The sequence below is a fragment of the Bactrocera neohumeralis genome, chromosome 5 (genome assembly GCF_024586455.1).
Source record: "Bactrocera neohumeralis isolate Rockhampton chromosome 5, APGP_CSIRO_Bneo_wtdbg2-racon-allhic-juicebox.fasta_v2, whole genome shotgun sequence".
Taxonomy (NCBI): domain Eukaryota; kingdom Metazoa; phylum Arthropoda; class Insecta; order Diptera; family Tephritidae; genus Bactrocera; species Bactrocera neohumeralis.
This window is the reverse complement of record NC_065922.1, coordinates 75,667,694-75,680,244: the sequence shown is the minus strand read 5'-3', so window position 1 is coordinate 75,680,244 and position 12,551 is coordinate 75,667,694. Positions and strand designations below refer to the sequence as shown.

The 12,551-nt window shown below is 37.7% G+C and overlaps 1 protein-coding gene across 1 annotated transcript; it reads right to left on the bottom strand.

The window, feature by feature from the left end:
• Window positions 1–7,001: 7,001 nt before the first annotated feature.
• On the bottom strand, window positions 7,002–10,284 carry LOC126760806 (UDP-glycosyltransferase UGT5-like). The gene is made up of 2 exons (XM_050476715.1): window positions 9,541–10,284; window positions 7,002–9,270 (listed from the first exon to the last, which is right to left on the bottom strand). The coding sequence occupies exons 1-2, from the start codon at window positions 10,212–10,214 to the stop codon at window positions 8,337–8,339; spliced, it is 1,608 nt and encodes a 535-aa protein (XP_050332672.1). The 5' UTR covers window positions 10,215–10,284; the 3' UTR covers window positions 7,002–8,336.
• Between the last annotated feature and the right edge of the window lie 2,267 nt (window positions 10,285–12,551).

Genomic DNA, 12,551 nt, shown 5'->3' with positions numbered 1-12,551 from the left:
ATTTCCTTAAGCGCGGCTAAGCTGCAGAGCAGAGTTTCTTAAAGTGAATAAGTAGATAATGTAAGATTGGCTGTGTGTTCTGTAGAATATGAGATTGCTTTTTTTCTGGTGCTAAAAATTAAGCAGAGATTTTGATTCTCAAAGTTTTATTCTTGAACATTTAAAAATTTCGTCACAGAAATAAATTTTGATATAATTTGAATTTGTTATTTTTGAAACTATTTTAAATTGCCTGGCAACCGTTTTTGAGGGAAGGAAAATTCTAAATTTTATAGTTTCTCAGTGCAATTCTGCCAAAAAGTATGTTGCTATTGAAAAAATAAAAAATATTTTTAAAATAAGAGAGAACAAATGATGAACACATATGACAAAAAATATTGTTCTTTGGCAACTCTTTTGGGGTTTCATTAAGAAGAAAAATTCAAATTTTTTTAATTTTTCATAGCAGCACTGCTAGTGAGTATGGGGTTTATGGAAAGCTTTTTATAACAAAATTTTTAAAAATATTTTTAAAATCAGAAAGCACATAATTTTTTCCTAAAAAACATACCAAAAAATATTTTTCATTGGCAACTCTAATTCTATAAAAAAAATGTATATGTCAACCTTAGTTATACTTCGGTGGAGGTTAACTTAATCTTTTGTTTCAGTAATGTTTGTAATTTCTAAATACCTGGCAACTCTGATCAATAACACATAATTCTATAAGAAATTTATCTGACAAACATAGCCTCTACTTCTGTAAGGGTTCTCTTAATTTTTTTTTTGTAATTCTTATAATATCTAAATTTCTAAAAACCTGGCAACATTGACATATTTTCAATCTTTCTATGACATTGGAACCCTAATCAAAAACTTTTTGCTTAATTTGTAAAAAATTTAGTTAACTACGAACGTTTTTTCTTATAAATTCTTAAACAAAATTTTAAATTTCTTTTGTGTTTTTTATAATTTCTTAATTTTTAAAAATCTGGCAACACTGATCAATGACATACTTTTAATCTTTCTATGGCGTGGCAACCCTGATCAATAACTTTTTGCCAAATTTATAGAAAATTTCATTAAATACGGAAGTTTTTTCATATAAATTCTTAAAAAAAAATTAAATATGTGGCAATACTATGCTATTTTTGAGTAGAAAACTTAAAAAATAATTTACGCAATATAATTTACTGCCAGAAAGAGCATATACATACTAATGTGAGAAGTGCTTTTATTTTTTTCGATTATCCAAAATACTCGTGGCAACCCTGCTACAAATGTTTTCTAAGCGAATGCTGTTCAATTTTTCTACCGTATCGCCACTTGAACAATTTCGACACTCATACGCCCCTCCGACCGCACACAGTACATATGCACCCGTGTGCCAATCAACTCTCTGCCAGCCGCAGCATTTTCGGGGTTGATGATTGCTGCTCTAGCAATTGCCAAACTCTAGTTTATGGTCACTTGTGCACATTTGCCTGAGCGATTCCAAAATTTAACCACTTTTTCATCGAAATTCATGCAAGTTTTCTTGCTTTTTATACTTTTCATAACATTTTTTTGAATAAAAAAAAACTTAGCTTCGTGTGCATGAATATAGAAAAGGGGAAAATTCATAGGTGAATTTTGAATGGTTGTTATGTATGTATGTGTGTGTGTGCATGCATGCATAGTTGAGCAGTCAATGTGGAGAGCTCTTAGAAATGCACTTAAGTGGCACACGGTTGTATGGACACATATGTATGTATACATATATACATACATACTTGTACATCCAAAAATATGTACGTTTATAAGTAGTGGGGCAGCTTACAGGCCTTAAATACCCTATGTGTCCAAATAGCTCTGCTTGGGTATGAAAATTAAAATTTTTTAAATTAAAATTGAATTTAAAAAGAATTAATTTTAAGTATAATTCTTATTTTCCTTCTTTATTGGCGTAGACACCGTTTAGGCCGTTATAGCCGAGCTTACGACAGCACGCCAGTCGTTTTTACTTTTCTCTGTTTGGCCCTTCTCCACCTAGTCTTTCCAACGAGGACTTCTTCTTCCTCTGCGTCGCCGGCCCCCCGGTACTGCTTCGAATACTCTCTGAGTTGGAGTGTTTTCAGCCATTCAAACGACATGAGTTAGCGAGTCGCTGTCTCTTAATTCACTGAACTATGTCAATGTCGTCATATATCTCATATAGCTCATCGTTCCATCGACTGCGGTATTCGCCGTTGCCAATGCGCAAAGGACCATAAATCTTCGGCAGAACCTTCTTCTTGAAAACTCGTTGCGCCGGATCATCAGATGTCATCGTCCATGCCTCTGAACCATATAGCATGACTAGGATGATGAGTGACTTATAGAGTTTGGTTTTTGTTTCTCAATTGCCTATTCAGTCCGAAAGAGCACCTGTTCACAAGAGTTATTCTACGTTAGATTTCGAGGCTGACGTTATTGTTGGTGTTAATGCTGGTTCCAAGATAGACGAAATTATCTACGACTTCGAAGTTATGACTGTCAACAGTGACGTGGGAGCCAAGTCGCGAGTGCGGCGACTGTTTGTTTGATGACAGGAGATTTTCGTCCTGTCTTCGTTCACTGCTAGACCCATTTGCTATATAGCAGTACTTTTCGTACTGTGGAAGGCGGCTTTAAAGTCGACGAAGAGATGGTGTGTGTCTATCTTACTTTCACATGTTTTTTCCAAGATTTGGCGCGTGGGGAAAATCTGGTCAGTTCCAGGTCCCAACCCTTTGATCTTTCAGACAGTGCGCTCGATAGAATCGTATATGCGATGTTGAAGAGGCTTATCCCAAGGTAATTGGCGCAGATTGTGGGATCCCCCTTTTTTTGGATTGGACAGAGCACCCTTAGGTTTCAATAGGACCATATCTTGCAAAGATTCGCTGCTGTATTTGAATAGCTCGGCCGGTAATCCATCGAACTCAGCAGCTAACCGGTGCAACAAGAGTTTGCTACGGTGAAACCTTCCGTTAGTCGCCGCATCTTTTCGTAGAATTTTCATCATTACCCCTTTCTGCCAGATTCTCTAGCTTTTCATACTCACAGATTTCGGCCTCTTTCGTTTTTTGTCTGCATACGCGTTTCGCTTCCCTCTTCAACTCTCGGTATCTATCCCACCCCGCTCGTGTTGTGGCAATTTCAATCTGGTACAATTCAAAGTTTCATTTCAAGTTATTTAAGGCAACATTAAAACGTGAAAAAGCTTCGAACTAGCAAGTTTAATTAAAATGAGACTAGTTACAAACAAGCTGATTAAAAACTAGTTTATTAGCCAAGCAAAAGCAATTGGATTTGTGTCTCTTTGAACTACAACATATTCAACTACAGCAATAAAGCTTCAAATACGTAACTAGTTTATAACAAACTAGTTTCGTAACTAGTTGTAGTTGACTAACAAACTAGTTGCTAGATTATTTTGACAAAATGCAGCGTAAAGAATAACAAAAAAATTCTATTAAATTTTGCTACTTCGTCAAATTTCCTTCTAGGTATGCAACTACTAGATATGTACATACATACGTATGTATGTATATGCAGCATATGTGGCCCGTAGCTCGAGTGGTCAGCTCAACTGGCTGCTTTAATTTGATTTATTATCCGTTGCCAAATTCAGATTTTGTGTGGCAAAATGGCCGAAAACAAAAATGACCAGCGAATAAAAGTAGCAAAAATATAAGAAAATATGTAAATGCAATGAAATTGAAAAGAATATGCAGACACATGTATGTACATATTTGTAAATGGCAATTTCTATATTTTGTGCAGCTTTTTTATATGTATATGTAGTATGTATGAATGTATAGATATTTTTTTCCGTCCTGCAGCTGCTGCCACCGCACATATTAAATGCCGTAAATTTTAGGAAACTTTTTGCAAAAATAATTCTTTTAACTTGCTATTGCAAATATGACTCTTTGCTGAATGGCAAATAGCAAAAACAACGCATCTTTGTCATGCGTTAATTTCACGCTGCGCTTGCTGCGGCGCATACTAACTGCTCGCCATTAAATATTTGCTTTGTTTGCGCCCTTCGCCCGCGTCACGCCTGAAACTATGCTCGGAACGCATTTGCATGTAAATTAGCGCCGGCGCATATGTAATGTTTTGTGCGCATTTTGTTTTTGTTTGCACACTTTCGACGGCGTCGTGATTTGCGGAAACGGGAAACACAAATTTTCTAAGCGTAAAATTTAATTGACCGAAACCGAAAGTGCATTCCCGGCGCTACTAAGCGTGCTTTTATTGCCGCGGCTTGCATTTTTGTTTTGCCTTCTTTTCCGGCTGTGTATAACGCTGTGTAAAGCGCGCGAATGCTGAAGCTGTTGACATTTGTGTAGAATGCTGCGCGAAAATATTTTATGTTTGTTTTTGTAAAATAGCAAATGCGGTCTAATTTTATGGCTTGGCAAGCTGATTAAATGGAATTTGCTGCGGCAAATAAGATAAGGGACTGGTGATTAATGTTAGATAATCATATAAAAATCGTTAAAAGAGTTTCGGAAGGGGTCAAAAATAACTTTTTACTGAATTTTATTCTGCTGGACCCCTTACTTTCCAACCCAGAGCCAGAAAAGCTAGCAATTATTGAAGCTCCAAGTTACTTTGTGTACTCTAAGATCATGGAAGAAACCAACCCATAAAGATTTTCATATTTAGACGACATTTTAGAAATATTTGGAAGATTACACTTCAGTTCTAGTCTTTCTTTCTGGCATCAATTGAAAAATTACGTTAGTCTTTCCCTCGAAGAGCTGAAGAGTTTCAATTGAGGGCTGTTAAATCTTTCTGTAGCCCAACTTTGAGACGCGCGACCCATCTAGTATAGTAGTATAAATAGTTTTCAATTTAATCAGTTTGAACCCTTCACAAAGCTAAATAACTTCCATTCGATGTTGTTGAAACTTTCCTACTTTGCAAGTAAGAGAGTCCCAACTCAAAATACCGAGCAAAGTCCTGTTTATTTGCGGACCGTACAAAAATACCGCAAGGTTTCTCTAACTTCAGTTACTTTACTAGATGTGTTTCCGCTCCTATTAAATCCACAGCTCGGTTTTGGTTTTTACTATGCCCTGATGCAGCTGTCTTATCAACTTGATTTGAGTGTGTGCTTACTATTCGGCCGATTGAGAGTTCCTGCTGTTAGCAGTTAGTTTAGTCAAGATTAAGTTCGCGGGATGTCATCTCTAGAGCTGCTGCAGGACTTTGTGTCGATAATTACGGGCTCAATTAGAATTGAGATTTTCGCGCCAGAGCAGACAGGCTTGGTTCTACCATTGGCTGCTTAGACGCCCTTGCTTTCGTAGTCATGAGTCTAGAATCGAAGGAGCTTTTCGCTGGAGCATCGTCTTCCATGCGTAGAACATGTCCTAACCAGCGCATTCGTTGGATTTTTATGTGCTTGACTATGTATATGCAGTGCAGGGTTCCCCCTTCAGTGATTTTCATCATTACGCTGACGGCTCCAAATACTTTGCGGTGGACAGTGCTCTCATATGTTGACAGCCCTTGGTCGTATAAAACTTCGGGTCCGTTCCGGTTATGTAGACCTGACTTTCGTGGGAACAGCCAGTCTCGCGCCGATCTACCTCATTTACTGGTGCAAAGGTATCTTTGGAAAATTCTTTTTAAGAATTGATGAATATGAGTTCGGATTTTACGAGTTTCCTTGCATTTTCATACACTAATTCCTTACTCTACCTTTAGCCCATAACTTCTTGTGCAAATATTTCTATTTGCCATATTGAGGAAATCTTTTACGTTCTTCGGAATTTTCTCCACTTTAGTCGCTTGAATTTCGAACTTTTATTTGCCATTCCCCATTTACTGTTGGAGCAGCCTTAAATGTTCGCACGTCTTACAAACCGGTGTAGCAACGCCGTTAAACGGCAACGCGCAGCACCCAGTTGGACCACGCGGCTCTCCGCAAGAGAGATGGAGTGAGGTGAGGTGCAGGTATTAGGGCAAATGGCTTGCCGTGTGAAATGGGTGTGATGTGGCGTTAACAATATTGAATTTGTAGTGGCAGCAGCAAATACCTCCGTCTAGAACTATTTGTATGTATGTATGTGTGTGTGTGGTGGGAAATGAGGAAAGCAAATATTTTGCTGCGCTTGTATGCCGAGCCAATCGAGCTGAAATTGTGAGTCCACAAGTGGCTGCAGGCGGCACGGCGATGTCTTTGCGTTGTGTTTGTTGTTGCCTGTGTGTTTGTTGCAGCAAATGCCAATAGTTTTGCTCGTTCGAGGTATTTTTTATATACATATTTTTTATTTGCCTTGGCTGAACCCACATCCTGTGGGTATTTCAGCGAATTTGTTATGAATTTTTTTCGTGAACTACATTCGTTGCTTTTATGGTTGCAGAGGAATTCTGCTTGTTTGTACACTTTATCTCCTGCCGAAGCTGGCTTGCGGCAACTATTGACGTAGAGAATTTAAGTTTGGCCAATAAAAATCAAACTGGTGTGCGGGGGTTAGCAAAATATTGCTATATTTTTAATCTTGTAAAGTTGCTCATAAATATTTTCGTCACTAAAATGATATTCAATGCTTGCAGCATTTGCTTGTTGCATTTATTGCTTTGGATAGTAACTTAAAAAAATAAGTAAAAAGAAAATTTTGCACATTATAAAGTTTCTAAGAGCTATATACTTTATTAGTAATTTTTCAAAGTTTGTTTTAGCTCCAAAAATATTGGAAAATTAAATAGCAAAATTAAATTTCCAAGTTTTTTTATACCAAAATGACTGTCTGAACCATTTTCGGGGTTAAAAAAATTTTTTTACACTTTTATTTTGTAAATTTAACGTTCATAATATTTTGGAAAATAATTTTAAACACATTTTTTTTGTAAAAAATATTTTTTTTTTATGCAAATTATAAATTTTTAAACAACTTTTTTTCAAATTTTTTTTAGACATAATTTTTCTTAGAAATTACAAATTTTATAAACATAAATTCTTTTGCAAAATATAAATTTTCAAATCAATATTTTTTGTTGCAAATTACAAATTTTATTCATTGGGTAGTCGAAAAAGTCTTTTCGTATTTCTAATCAAACTTCAACTTATTTTTTTTTATATATATTGTGATCTTTAATTTGGTTGACCACTTTTTCCCTAGAGACATTATTCCATTAGTATAATATTTTTCTGGTTTCTCGGCGAAAAACTGCGACAAGTAATTTCCACAGGCTTCTCTTGAAGCCAATCTCTTTCCATTAAGGGAGTTCTGCGTTGATCGAAACAAAAAAATGGCAGACCGATGGTGCAAGGTCAGGGCTATATGGTGGATGCATCAATACTTCCCAGCCAAGCGCTCTCAGTTTATGCCGAGTCATCAAAGATGTGTGTCGTCTAGCGTTGTCCTGATGGAAGACAAAGCCCTTTCTGTTGATCAATTCTGCCCGTTTGTTTTTAGATTGCTTGCTTCAATCTCATCAATTGTTGACAGTAAAACGTAGAATCGATCATTCGACTAGGCTGGAGCAGCTCATTGTGGATGATTCCTTTCCAATCCCATCAAACATTCAGCATAGTCTTTCGAGGCGTCAATCTTGGCTTTGCGACCAGTTTTTGAGGTTCACCACGCTTGGACCATGATCTTTTTCGCGCATTATTGTCGTATTTGATACACTTTTCGTCTTCTGTTACCAGTCGCTTCAGAAATGGTTCGATTTCATTTCGTTTCAGCAAAGAGTCGCAGATGTTAATTCGGCCCCTTAAATTTTCCACAGACAATTCATGTGGTACTCAAACATCGAGTTTTTTTTTTGTACCCAGTCTTTTTTAAATGGTTCAAAACCGTTTGATGATGAATGCTAAGTTCCTTAGCGATGTCATGGCTGCTTATGTGGCGGCCCTGGTCAATCTTTTCCATAATTTCATCCACTTTTTCAACGATAGGTCGACCAAAGCGAGGTGCATTTTTCAGAACGAAAGCGAGCGAACCATTGTTATGCTACACGAACTGATACAGCATCGTCTCTGTAAACTTCAAAAATTTCATTGGTGGCTTGCGTGGCATTCTTTCCTTTTTATACAAAAATTTCAAAATATAGCGAATTTCTTAATTTTTTCACACATTTTTGAACAGCTGTAACTTCCCCGAATTTAATTGTTTTTGGTGAAGTGAAGCTTAAAATCTCACCTTTCCAACACTATATGGTATGACACAATGATACCAATTACATTGGAGATATATGACTGCAACGACATACAAGTATGTTAACAAAATACGAAAATACTTTTTCGACTACCCATACATATTTTTAGCGAAAACTTTAATATTGCTTTTCCATATTACATTTATTTATTAACTTAAAATATTTCTGAACCCTTATTCTACTTTGGCACTTTTTTTTGCATTTCGCTTCGTTCCGTTCACGCCATTCTTTTTTATCAGACGCGCTAATAGCTTTGTGATGCAAAATCTCCACAGACTTATCAATAAACCCACCACAACCGCCACGATCGCCAACAACACACCTAACACATCCAACGACATAAGCTGCCAATGCGTCAAGTACACGGCCGGCGATTGTAAATGCTTGGCGCCTTTATGCCGCAGCACATAGTCCACCCACCAGACAACCGATTGACGCGGTGTCATGGGACGATCTCGATACACTTCCGAGAATTCGCGCACCGCTTTTCTGTACTTTGGATTGTTAATAACATCTTCGATCGCCTCACGTAAACTCTCTTCAGTCAAATCGGCATAAGGTACATAGGTACCGAAGCCTGCCTGTCGCACTTCCTCCATATTTGCGGGCTGATCGGAGAAGAGTGGTATGCCCACCATAGGTACGCCATTATACTCCGCCTCCACTACGCTGCCTTTGCCGCCATGCGTAATGAAAAGTTTGATATTTGGATGCGCGAGTACGTCGGTCTGTGGAAGCCAGCTTTTGAAGAGGATGTTCGACGCATTGCCTGGGTAGTCGGCGCCCCATTTCCATAGCACCTTGTAAGGTAACTTGGACAATACGTTGAATATTGTATGCACTGTGTCCGCCTTCAATGTGTTACCGCGTATAAGGCTGCCTAAACTGAAGTATATCACACCTTCTGGTGAGCCGTCTAGCAGTTCAGCGATATCGGAGGGTAGGGGATCAGGTTTCTCTTTGACTTGTATGCCACCAACTTCTATGAGACTCGGTACATGGGGTCGGACAGGGCCCTGTGCAAACCAATGATTGGCAAAAATCAAGGCGACATTGCGTCGTGCTTCTTCGAAACTGGGATAGCCGCTGTTGGCGGGGAAGTTATAACTAAAACAAATAAACAATAATAGCGCATAAGTTTCTTATCACATACATATTTAGGGGTTTCACATAGTCTCATAAAGTTATAAGTTATAACGATCCGAAAACATAGCGTTCAGAGTTGTATTTGCGTAAACTTATTTTAGTATGCAATCCAATAACAAATTTTTAAACTAGTATAAAAATTTATGATTTTACGATGCCTTATGACACGTTGTGAGTACCCCAATTGTGAAGTGAGTCTCGGCACTTACATATCTCTTGCGCTTAACTCACCTATAGTATTTCTGCGCTGTGCTTTTCATCAATGGTCCCATGTAATAGTATTCAAAAAGGTATATGAGATAATTTTCCAAACGTGCCCAGAAGTTCATGGGCTGCTTCAGACCACTGAACACGGTCGGCACATAGGCGTGTTCGCTGGGATTGCCGATCAGCTCGTTGAGGTAAAATATCGGTTGTACCATAAAAGTAAGAATCACTGGACACTTAAAGTGTGCACCAAGTCCCACATGAAAGTCATTGGCAAAATAGCCCACCAGCAGCAAGTCGAAGGAACCAGCACCGTGATCCTGCAAGAATTGTTGGATTTCCGGATGCCATAGTGTCCTATTGTGCATCTTTGAGACCTCTTTTAGCAACATCGGATAACGTTTATAGAACGACATCGGTTGGTTGACGAAATTTTTCAAGAAACTCGGCGGCAGCAATGGTGTATCGATATATATGTAATTGTATTTGGCCTTTGGATTAACGTTCGGTTTGGTCGCGATCACCGTTACATTGTGTCCGGCTTGCGCCAGCGTGTCAGCCACAGCACAGTGGATGATCAAATGGGAGTCACCGGGCGATGGGAAAAACCCTAGTATGCGAGCCGCATCCTGAGTTGGTATCAGATAAGTGATCGCAACGAAAACGAACACACCCACGTACGCGATCGGCCACTGCATAGCGTTTGAAATAAATATTAGAAGTTCTTGCTTATAGTTTAAGACGTAGCTGCGTCCGAAAACTGAGTAGGCTGAAGGTGTGTGCGCGGAATAAATAGCTTACGCTAGTCGGCCACGAGCGAAGGGCCGTCGCGTAGTGTGGTGAAATTCTCTTGTCAGCGCTCTTCTGTGTGTGTGCCTATTTCTTAAACTCTTTAACTGATTAGTTTATATACTCTGTGGCCAATTGAAGCATGAGACGTGCACTGAAAGAAAATAGCGAACTAGAAAATTATAAAATGTAGAAGATTGATATATCGGTACGTAGAGGCGCGTTGTTGTTCCGGTTGTGGTGTTAAAAGGCTATTCATTTTCATAATATCCAACTTCGCAGGGTTTGCAGACATGCTGTATCTATCTTTACTCATTCTCATCATCTTTAAAAAAGAATCTAAATATGTATTAATGCCATAACTAATACTTTTAATGTGTTCGCCACTGTATATCTGAGAATATTGTATATCTCCGGTAGAAACAATTTGTGCTGAGTATGATAATGACGAAGAATATATGCTGAATTCTCACTTGAAGTGGAAGATAAGAGCTTCAAGCTTTTCTCTTTTGTTTAGTTAATGACGGACTAGACATTTTTGAAAAAAAAAACAAAAAAAAAAACATAGTAGTTCGAAACCCATCAGAAACGAAAAATAAAGCAACAAACATAAAATAAAAACTAATTTACGGACGATCTGCGGGTGCGGTTACATTTTTAAGGCTTAAGAATGGTTTATTTCGATTTCCGACAAAACTACAAGTCCTATAGAAAAAGTTTACATGTCAATGTTGTAGGTAATGAAAGGGTCTATAACTTCTGTTTATAGACTTTTTTCACATTACGTCGAAATTTATTTGCAAAATTCAAAAAATCAAGTTTTTTCTTTTCTGAAATTTGGTTGAAACTTTGTTCTTTCTTATCTCCAAAACACCCTTCCTTATTTTTTGTTTAAAATATATTTTTCCCCTTATATTGACGTAATATCGAAAAAAAACCCCAATTTCTAATCAAAAAATGTCAAGTCAAAACTTCAGTATAATTGCTGAAATCTCGACTGCCTTTTTTTAATACTGCTGCTACGAAATAAATAATAGATAGATGAATGAGTGGAGTATCATGAGTGCTTCCCAAAAACAGGTTTTTATTATCTTAGCAGATAACGGTTGTTTCATTATCAACACTTTACAAAGATATTGTTGCTATAAGAAACGTTAGTGAAACACATACCCATACACATCCGATTATTTACTTATTTATCATTATCTTCTGAAGTATCTTATCACTTACGTGATTGTAAGGTGTTAGACGAATGTGCATAAACAACAAAAACAATAAACATTTTATATAAGGGTGGGTAAATAAGCCAACGCTTTCGTGAAATTGTTCATTCTTTTTACTAGCGTAATTCGCTGTAGTAAAACTACAAACACATTCACAGATTTATGTACAAAAATTACTTCGAACTTTGGGCCTAAGTTGTAGGATAATTAGCTAGATGTAGACAAAATGTTATACTGTATGTTGTTATCGATTAAGAAACTTCTTCTATATATAAAAGCTTATACCTCGCGCAGATAGACTTTATAAGCTTTTTATATCTATAGAAACAAATTTGCAGTTAAATTTGAAGTTTAGCCGCCACTGTTAGTTACCTGATTCTATGAAGTAAAATTTAAGGCTTTCACATGATGCGTGCAGTCAATTAATTAGCCAATACAAAATTATTTAAAGCTTTTTTGAACAAAGAAATTAATACTTTTTTTTGTCATTTCCGATGTGTTTTATCATACTATGACTTTTTTTTCAAAAATTATCTACCCTTTATGTACTACTTCTTCTTCCTTATTGGCGTAGACACCGCTAACGCTGTTAACAGCGCGGCAGTCGTTTCTTCTTTTCGCTACGTGGCGCCAATTGGATATTCCAAGCGAAGCCAGGTCCTTCTTCACCTGGTCCTTCCAACGGAGTGGCGGTCTTCCTCTTCCTCTGCTTCCCCCGGCGGGTACAGCGTCGAATACTTTCAGAGCTGGAGTGTTTTCGTCCATTCGGACAACATGACCTAGCCAGCGTAGCCGCTGTCTTTTAATTCGCTGAACTATGTCAATGTTGTCATATATCTTATACACGCCGTGGCCAAGGCGCAAAGGACCATACATTTTCGCAGAACTTTTCTCTCGAAAACTCGCAACGTCGATTCATCAGTTGTTGTCATCGTCCAAGTCTCTGCACCATATGGCAGGACAGTACGGGAATTATGAGTGACTTATAGAGTTTGGTTTTTGTTTGTCGGGAGAGGACTTTAC